Below are 10,273 nucleotides of genomic sequence, written 5' to 3'. Positions count from 1 at the left end.
TCCATCCATCCATCCATCCATCCATCCATCCAACCATCCATCCATCCATCCATCCATCCATCCATCCATCCATCCATCCATCCATCCATCCATCCATCCATCCATCCATCCATGCCTTAGAATCAGCTCAATATTCTCAGTAAATGTTTCATAGTTTGATAAATCTTGATTTTTTCAGCTTGAGTTTTAAATATGTGTGGAAATCAGCTTCCTTAGGCAGAACAGTGTGATCCACGGCTACCGCTGTGCTGAGGTTCACCGAGTCCAGGCGCGTTAAACCGGCCCTTCATATTAAATATTACCACCTGGTTTATTACACATTGTGATCCTCAAATTGGTTTAATTGCACAATAATGTTAAGCTGCCTCTTTTACTTATCATTAAAAACGTGGAGTTAAAAAAAGTCCATTAAAGTAATGAAAATCAGACCAGTTCACTGTGAAGTTTCCAACTGGTCCCCATCACAGTGAGCGATGTTATGTTGTTATGTCATTTACTCCCAATTAGCCAAGTGGGCAAAAGTATTTTTTACGATTTTATGCTTTTACTTCCAGTATTTCTCATAACTGTAATCTTATTAGATCAACAGACATCAGCAGCTCTACGACAAAAAATCTTAAAATAATCTGGTCATTTTGCTGTGAATATTCCTGAAAGCGTTTAACTCTGAATGTGAATTAGTCTTTTCAGATGTTTGAAACCCTGAATGTAAAAACAGCTCCAGCAAAGGTAGCGTTTTATTTATTTATTTGGGAACACTTCTGCTTATCCGCTAACAGCAGAGCTAATTTTTCACTTAGCACTTTAGTTAACTTTAATTTACTTGCCTGCTTTGTAAATAAATTTCGACATCTGTTGTATGTTGTAGTTTTGATTTTTGTCTGTTAGGAATTCTTTAAGAAGTTAAACGTTAATAATCGTGCTCTTATTTTGAAGGAGGTGAAAACCGACTACGCAGCAGTTCCTGTTTCCTCTCCACAAGTTCTCTCTTTATTTTTCTCCCAACAACGTCACTTCAAATAGGAACTAAATAAAACCCGGACAGTAGAAAACACGACACAAACATAAATACAATATCTAAAGGCATTTAAATCGTGTCAAAAATTAAAATGGTGCTCGACGGTTTTAGTCTTTTGCGCTAACTTTGAATTGAAGTTAGCGCATTAGCATTAGCTTGGTATGTCTGTCTCAACTCAGCTGTTGGTGGATTGTAACTTTATCACATTACAGACAAATTACCTTTTTAAAAATGTGTTCGTATTTAGAAAAAACAAGCAAAATATAAATACAACCTTATTGTTTAGTATGAAGAGGAGAGAAAATTATTTTTAAAAAAACATCTATGCTAATTAGCTTCTGCTAATTGAAAGTTCGTCACAGCCATTATTCAAAGACTCGCAAATTAAATGCAGAACGTTTCCAAAATATACTTAGTTCAACTAGAAGAGAAAAGGTGACTCCTTTAAAGAGATATTATATGGATTTAAATCATATTCATATGATTTAAATCCATATGAATATGGATTTAGCTCTTTAGCTCTTCAGAGCTAATTCTTAGCTCTGAAGAGCTAAGAATTAAAATTATGATTTAATTTCATCATAAAGAAAGTTGGAGGAGTGAAATGTGTGGAAAACAGCCAGAACAAGTCACAAGCATAACAGGCTGATGTTTAGAGTCTCCAAGCAATCAATGAGATTCCAATTAATGCTTAAAGAATGAGAACACTATAAAATTTAAGGAAGATTCTAAGGAATAGGTCAGTTTGCTTTGTGAAATAATTTTTTTAAGTGCTAAAATGTTTTCTCACTCAAAAAAAGGAACTCATTCATATATTTCTTTTAGTGGCTTAAATAGCTACTATAGAAAGGGGAATTGTTTAATCCAATTACTCAATTAATTGTTGGAATAATCAAAACAATTGCTTACAATAGCTGTAATTGAAATCCTGTTTGTGGTGTGTTTACCACGTTCATCTCTGCCTCTCTTAGATTTTTCCTGTGATTAAATTTCTGTTTTGTTTTTTTCTGACTCGCATGCGACCATGGCGTGACACACTCATGACACACACAGCACATCCTCGAACACGTGTGCATCAACTCATGCGTGTTTTCACTTATGCAAACGAGCCATTAAAGGGCACTGATGCATGCACCGCTGCTGCTGCGGCTGCTGTCTTCGCTCCACGTGTTAGCAGTGATCACTTTACCCCACGCACAGCAAACAGGCGCCTCAGACCCGTCTTTCTGAGGCGCCTGCATTTCGGCCAAAATGCATTAAAAAAGTACAGCGTGTACAGGCGGCGTGGCTGGGCTGAGAGACAGGAGAGGAATGAGAGGAAGGCAAGCGTTTGAAAAGAGGGGAGGAAATCACTGTGTGCAGACGGCATGTTGTGAGCCCAGAGGATATCATAACACTGGGATTAATTCATGGGAAAGATGGAGTTTCCTCCCTTCTCCTGTAGCTTTCTTTTTGTTCACAAACAACTTCCATACGCTTTCATCCCACCAGGGTTATTGTAGTTAACTAAAACCAGAGTTGGGTGGTAACTAGTGACATTTACTTCTTTTTTAAATTTACTTTGGAGAATTTTTACAACTTTTATTTGAGTAGTTTTATTATGAAGTCTCTCTACTCTTACTTGTGTAAAATGTCTGGATTTTCTACCCACTTAATGAAAAACAAACATGTTTCAACCAAAAATTCACCAGACTCAGACACACACCTGCAGCTTTTGTTAAAGTTTCATACGTTTTTAATTGAAGAAACTGATCTGAAACGGAGTTTCGCTGGGGTTGCTAGGTGACGGACGGAACTCTGCTGTGGTTGCTAGGTAACGGGCAGTGACTGCTGATTTGGGACGTCACATTTTGGACTTTTTTGAAACGGCTCATTTTCCAGACACCAAAAAACATGAATTTACAGGAAAAACGGTGGGTAGGGTTATTTAAGTGTTTGGGTTGCTTTTAGAAGCAGCAATGACTTATACGGAAGTACAAAAATATGCAAAATGTGAATTTTTTTCCACTGTAAGAGCTCTGTATGGGGGTAAATATTTTTCCTCAGCACTGGTCTGGGGGAAGTAAGGAGTTGGGTAGTAAGTTTTATATTGAAAGAAACTGATTTGGAAAAAATCTCTTTTGCCTGATTTTGTTTCTATTGTAATTTTTGTCTTTAAAATACCAAAATTTCAACTTAATTTGGTTCGTCTGATGATGTAATTTTAAAATATCAAATAAATTTGATTGCTTACTCAGAACTTGAGTAGACTTTTTACCAAATATGTATACAAAGACATTTTCCCATGTTATAAATGAAACAATCTACCAGAGCAGCCAGAACTTTTTCATCAGTATTAAGGAATTATTTATTTAAAACAGGCATCTTGCTAAAACTTGTAAGTTAGTTTTATCTTATTTCAAGTGTACTGAGGTATTTGCAGTAGAAAACAGCTAAAATTATTTGGAATGATTTTGTGTTTTTGCAGTGTGAATTTCATTGTTTCTTATCGTTGAGATATTTTCTGTTTTTGGTTTTGTTTTCCAGTCTTTGCAGACAAACTCTGTGAACTCATCTGTGTATTACACCAATCCATGTTTTCTTCAATCTGCATGTGTGTGTGTGTGTGTGTGTGTGTGTGTGTGTGTGTGTGTGTGTGTGTGTGTGTNTGTGTGTGTGTGTGTGTGTGTGTGTGTGTGTGTGTGTGTGTGTGTGTGTGTGTATTGATCTGCTCTTCCTGAGGTAATATGGCCCTTTCATGTCCGGTCACTCTGCGTTGCAGCACCTCGGCACCAGCAGTTATTTTGATCAGTCAGTCGGAGCAACAGAGGAGGAAAAAAAACCCAAAAGGTGCAAACAACAGGGAGGAATCATGCGGCCTGAGGCACCAGACTCCTGCCTGAAAATAGAGACGGAGTCCTTCTGGGTCGACTGCAGCTACAACCTGATTAGCTCTGGAATGTAGCATAATATTGGCAGCATTTTCTCTCCATCTTAAGGTTCTGGGTGGTCCCAGCTTGTTATTAAAACATCTGAAGAATCCGATGTGCTGTTAGTTTATCAGTTTGAAGCTATTTTCAACTGTCTGAATGATAAAATATCCTGTCTAATCATGTTTTAGATTTTTTTATTTCTCAGTAATTATGCTAAAGGCAAAAACAGTTTATTAACTAGCGATAAAAAAGAAGAGAGTGATTTCAGGATGAGCAGAATATTTATTTTTTATTATCTGATTTAATTACATTTTATTTCCTCCATAGGAATTAAAATTCTAAAATGAATAATTCAATTGAATCTCAGTTTATCATTGAGAATCATGTAAAATATCTTCATAAAGTTCAAATATATTTTATTTTGCTTTATTTTTTTTATTAAAAACAGCCTAAATATATGCATTTATCTTTTGTTTTGAGAGTCCCACGTTAAGTTATACATATTTAATTATTCTATTCACTCTACTTTTATTTTTATTTTATTTTAATATTATTTTATTATTTTTTTAATAATCCAATCATTTTTTTATTTAAAAATATTTTAAATTTGGATTATTTATTTGAAGGTTCTTCACTGTAACACTTAACAGCTTATTAAAATCACAAAATTATTTTTATGCATTTTATCTTAAGAATTATGCAGCATACTTTTTATGTTAAGTATCTTAAAAGGTATTTATATATATATATATATATATAAAAATTTAATTATATTTTTTATTTTCTTATTACTGCCTTTTTAGATTTATTTTTGTTGTGAACAATAGATTCAAATATATTTATGGGTTAAAAATCTTACATAAAGTAAAATATTCTGTGCAAAGCCCAAACTTCTAGCTTCTGTGAAGAACTATGCTCATAAGGATAAAAAATAAAATTCCAATTTGTAACAAATTTAAAGCGAAAACGCTGAAAATCAGAAGAGGAATATAAAACTAAAACCTTTTTTAGCTTAAAATAATAATTTCTACTTTCATTCTTTGCCATTTTCTACGCAAACAAAAAGAAAACTTTACCAAACGATTATTTTTGACAGTTAATTTTCTGCTATCTGGTCTAAAAGAAACAAAACTGATGAGTTGTGTGACCATGCTGTTGCAGTTTGTACCGGGCCGACCCAGCGCCACCTGGACCAGCTGCAACAACAACATCCTGATTACAGGTTGGAGCATCAATAATTCAGCACCAGGGCACTAACTGTCTACCGTAAAGTGGAGCCCAGACTTTGTTTTGACTCTGCATGCAGGTATGTATTATTCTGTTAGCTAAACCTGCAAATTCAAACTGTAGCATCGTCTCAACTGGATCAGATGCAAACGTTTCATCTGTTCCTTCACAGTAATAGTAAAACTTTACTTTAAATGAGATTTGGCACAAGAAGCTGGACTGAAAGTACTTGACAGTTCAAACGTGACTGAATGTGACCAACATTTCTCCAAAGAGCAGCTGAGAGGCACAGGCAGTTGGTCTGATGTTAAAATGTTTTGATGATCTGAAACATTTTCTTAAAAGTGACCTATTGTTCTTCCTTGAACAGGTTAAGATAGGTCTACCAGGTACTATTTTTGCACAAAATCATTCTTAGATATTGAGATTTTAGCCTACTCAGTTCAGAACGAGTTGATTTATGATGTCTTGTCACTTTAAGTTGAAATAATCCGCTGCAGGCCACGCCTCTGCACTCTGAAAAGGGGTAAATACTCCGCTTGGGTTGCTAGGTGACGGACGGAAATCTGCTGCGGTTGCTAGGTAACGGGCAGTGCCTGCTGATTTGTGAGGTTACATCCTGGAAGGTTTTTGAAACGGCTCATTTTCCAGACACTAAAAAACATGAACTTATTCCCAAAAAAATGGCTGGGTACTTTCTTTTCCACCAAAATGGAAGCACAAAAACGGGCAAAATGTGAATTTCTCCACTTCAAGAGCTCTGTAAGTTGGTAAATACTTTTCCTCAGCACTGAACTGTGTTGTCTGGGATGTACGCATGCTGCCATGCGGGGCAGCATGCGTACATCCCATCCCATCCCACCAGGTAAAGCCGTGTTTCTACCTGTGGCAGGGCGATGGACAGCTGCCTCTGCAGGGACTCCTTCTCGTGGCCCAGCTCTCGCAGGCGAAGGTGCGCCGTCCCCAGGCTGTCCTGCGTCTCCCTCAGGCTCTCCAGCAGCCTCTCCCGCTCCGTCAGCATGTTCACCATCAGCGACTCCAAGTTACCAGAGCTTCCCCCTTCATCACTTCCTCCTCCTCCTCCTCCGCCTACTCCTCCACCGCCGCCGCCGCCGCCACTGCGAGGATCTCTGCTTCCGTAGCCTCCCATCCCGCCGGCGCCCCCCGCTGGAGAGGACGAGCCACCGCTGCCGCCACCGCCGCCGCCTCCACGGCCGTCCTCTGAGATGGTGGGCATCACCTCGCACATCATGGTGAGGCCTGAGGAGTTTTCACAGGAGGGACTAGGACGGCCTGCTGAGGAGCTTCTTCCTCGTCATGAAAAATACGGCTGCTGGTTTTTGTAAGGAGGGATTCTGTCAGAGGAAGATGTGAGGAAGACGAGGTGGAACGGATTGAAGATGTGGATTAGGGATTGGGGAACAGGGTGGAGCGGGGAGCAGGGATGAGAGGGACAGATGTGGGTTTTTAGTGAGCGACCTCTGACCCCTCGGCTCCAAGGTTACTGGGCTGCCAGATGAACCTGAAAGGAGAAGAAATCACAAGGTCATTTTTTTAAACAACACAAACGAAGGGTGGACAATGAATTAATAACAATATATGTCGCAATAATCACTAGATCAATATAAATAATACGTCTCATTGTCTAATCAATATCACTGCAAAAACACAAAATCTCAGCAAGTTTGTCTAGTTTCTAGTGCAAATATATTTTACACTCTAAATGAGACAAAACTAACTTACAAGTAACTTTTCAGTAAAATATAGAAGCTTATACTAATAAATAACTAATTAAAGGTGATGAAAAAGTTATTTTTCCACTGGCAGATTATTTTACTTATAAAATGGGAGAAATGTCTTGTTATAATAATCTGCCAATGGAGCTAGTGTTTTCTGTGAAGCATATGACAGAAAGATAACAAATAAAACATCTTAAACTGAGTTGCTACCTCTTCCTGTTTACGTTGACGCTAACATTAGCAGCAGAGCACATGGATGGACGCTGCTGGAAATGATCAAGGATCCGTTCAATAGTTTCATTGGTTGTTTTTACGTGAAAAGACAATCAGAGCTGTCATTGGGTCTGACAGATAAGGAAAAAACTGCCACCGCTAAACCCTAAGATAGCGTTAGCATTGTTAGCTGTTAGCACAGCTTGCTAGTGCAACAGGATAGAAAAGCAGTTGTTTATAATTGTAACTGCTTCAAAAGTTAGTTAAAAAAAACTTATCTAACTTTGTTTTTTATATAAAAAGAAGATGCTAACAAAAAAAATTTTGAACTGGCATAGAGGCTGAGAGAAACACCTAAACGTGATTTTTTTTTTAAGCTAATAGCTAGCACTGCAGCACAGCTAGCCACCACAGAAGGTTAGAAAAGTAAAAAAAAAATAGACCAAGAATACTTGGTAATATTTGTGTGTTTTGCAGTGTAGTGACTGTCCCGGTATGCTAACTTCCTCCAATTACATAAAGTGGAATTTTGACTAGAGTGGTCAATCCAGTTCATTTGTAAAAACTCTTAAATTACAAAACATTAATCCAACAATTACTCACCAATGATAACTTAAGTACCTCTACAGGTTGCAATAAAGAACATATTGTAGCAAATAGTAGATTTGTTGTTATAGAAAAGACAAAAAAGAGCTGGTTCGAGCTAACATTAGCATAGTACGAAAGTTAGCAAAGTAACAGTTTATTAATTCATTTAAGACCAAAAACTTGACAATTAGTTTAATTGGCCTCTAAAAATTGCAGTCAGGAGCAATAGTTGTTGTTTATGTTTGTGTCTTTGTGACGATGCGTGATAAACTGGCGACCTGTCAGTGATGTACCTCAACTTTGACCCCATGACCCCAGAAGATAGGCACCGTTTTCCTTAAAGATGCAGTAACTTTTATAAAATATTTGTTTTTTTATTTGTTAAAACTGTCACCATGTCGTGACAGTTTGTTTGAGACAGATAACCTGTGACAAGATTGATCTCCTCTGTCTCAAGTAACTCACCGCACCAACCAGAAACAACCAATCAGAGCCAGGAGGCGGGTCTTAGCGCTGTCAATCAACCTTAAGTAATCATGCGCTGAAGGCAGAGAAATGTTTATCCACTGTCACCTAGCTTTAGCATATGCTAGCTGTGCGTGCTATAGATTTTGACAGACAGCGCTAAGACCCGCCTTCTGGCTCTGATTGGTTGTTTTTAGTTAGTACTGGGAGAGGAGTTGGATTTTGTCACCGTTTATCTACTGTACTGTCAACACATAGTGGCAGTTTCATCAAATATGTAAACATGTTTTATGTTTAAAAGTAACATACTGCATTGGATAAGTGGGTATAACCATCAGACTAACTTTTATTTGATCTTTCCTCTGATCCATCCATTACTCTCACACTAAAAAACAAAAACACTCCTTTCCCCCTCACTCTACTGACTCAACCACCGTGCGTGTCAGAGCGTCTATATCTCATAATGGTAATGATAAATGCGCATGATGAAATCATTCACGCAAAAGACAGAATAATAACTGTGTCAGGCCTGTGTAGGTTACGGTAGAAATATGCGGCGCAGCTGTTAACATTCATGTGGAGGGAATGGAAATGGGGTGTCATCATGAATGGTGTCACCGGCGGATTTATGTTCATATTTTTATTCTTTTGTTAACATTCAGCGGGCCTGTGGTGTTTGTGTTGCTGGGAGGGAGAATGAAACGCCGTCTTGGGGAGCAGACATCGTACATTTCCGTGCAAGGTAGCCTAACGCCGCTATCACATCATGGTGGGAGGTGCCAATCATCCTGTAAATGATGCAGGCCTAATTAACGAGATTACACCAGAAGATGTCACACCTCTGGATTAAAATCTGTGGCTGCGATTAACACAAGTGGCGCAAAACGGTTGCGCTTAATCCAATATTAAGGTGGATATTAACCATCAACACCCCAGTGCAGCTGCTGCTGCTGCTCCCCCTCCTCCTCATCCTCCTCATCCTCTCCTCTTCACCCCACCACCCATAAAAACAGCTGGAAACGCGCCGCTACAAATCCGAACAGCTGTTTGCGCGGCTTACCGTTTCCATGATCGACGGAGACGGGAAATAAAAGCGCATATCCGGCCGGTTCACTCCATCAGAGCATCCGAGGAGAGACGGGAGGCTGCAGGTTATCCCTGTTCCAGCCCGGTTACCAGCCTGGACCCGTCCCCTCCCTGCCTGAGCTGCTGGAGCGACGACGGCTCCGAACCGACGCTGCGTCAAGCCGCACGCAGGCGGCGCCGAAGCCACTTCCGGTACGGAGCATTTCCATTGTTTTACAGACAGATCTTCACATTTCTCAGTCAGGGGCAGTTGAGTTGGGTAGTAACTACTTACATTTACTCAGTTACATTGACTTGAGTATCTGTACGTAGAAATGGCAAATTAAGGTTAAAAAATGCTAAGTGAAAGTTGATTAAATAGCGCAAATGGACATATTCAGAATTAAAGAAATGCTGATAATAAACACCAGAGAGAGAAATTTAATGTGACTATTTCAGAGGTGAGTACTCAGGTAAGATCAGCACTACTTCAACATACTTTTACTCAAATAAAAAGTATGGGGTAGTAAAAATACTTCTAAAAGTACATTTTTTTTCAAAAGTTACTCAAGTAAATATAACTAGTTGAGTAGAAGATAGCAGGAAAGAAAATCCTTAAACTGTTGTTTAAGGTTTAAAAATCATTAAATAGACTCTAGCATGAAGAAATGTACTTTTTTTTAAACATTTCTTTTTTAAAAAACAATTAAAACAAGAAATAATTAGTTTATTTGTTTTGTTTACCGTCTTTTGTCTGCTTGTTTTAAATAGCAACATAAAAAAATTAAATATAAATTAAATATAAATAAAATGTTTTAAATGGAAAAATGAGAAGGTTTGGCTATCTATCTATCTATCTATCTATCTATCTATCTATCTATCTATCTATCTATCTATCTATCTATCTATCTATCTATCTATCTATCTATCTATCTANATCTATCTATCTATCTATCTATCTATCTATCTATCTATCTATCTATCTATCTATCTATCTATCTATCTATCTATCTATCTATCTATCTATCTATCGTAATAAACAATAA

At 38.0% G+C, this 10,273-nt stretch overlaps 1 protein-coding gene across 3 annotated transcripts in view; it reads right to left on the bottom strand.

Moving 5' to 3' along the window:
* Positions 1–9,360, bottom strand: part of ppfia3 (PTPRF interacting protein alpha 3) — a 42,662-nt gene extending 33,302 nt beyond the window's left edge. The window contains exons 1-2 of one of the 3 annotated variants that reach the window (XM_017306312.1): positions 9,223–9,360; positions 6,041–6,679 (exon numbers count right to left, since the gene is read on the bottom strand). In XM_017306312.1, the coding sequence (XP_017161801.1) occupies positions 6,041–6,409 (369 nt within the window). In that variant the 5' untranslated portion in view covers positions 6,410–6,679; positions 9,223–9,360. Of the gene's footprint in view, positions 1–6,040; positions 6,680–9,222 lie in introns of those variants that run through there. The other 2 variants (XM_008416424.2, XM_017306311.1) reach the window with 2 other exon arrangements.
* Positions 9,361–10,273: the final 913 nt, after the last annotated feature.

This window comes from Poecilia reticulata, linkage group LG8, assembly GCF_000633615.1.
Source record: "Poecilia reticulata strain Guanapo linkage group LG8, Guppy_female_1.0+MT, whole genome shotgun sequence".
NCBI lineage: Eukaryota > Metazoa > Chordata > Actinopteri > Cyprinodontiformes > Poeciliidae > Poecilia > Poecilia reticulata.
The sequence above is the reverse complement of the archived record's forward strand: the minus strand, read 5'-3'. Positions and strand labels throughout refer to the sequence as shown.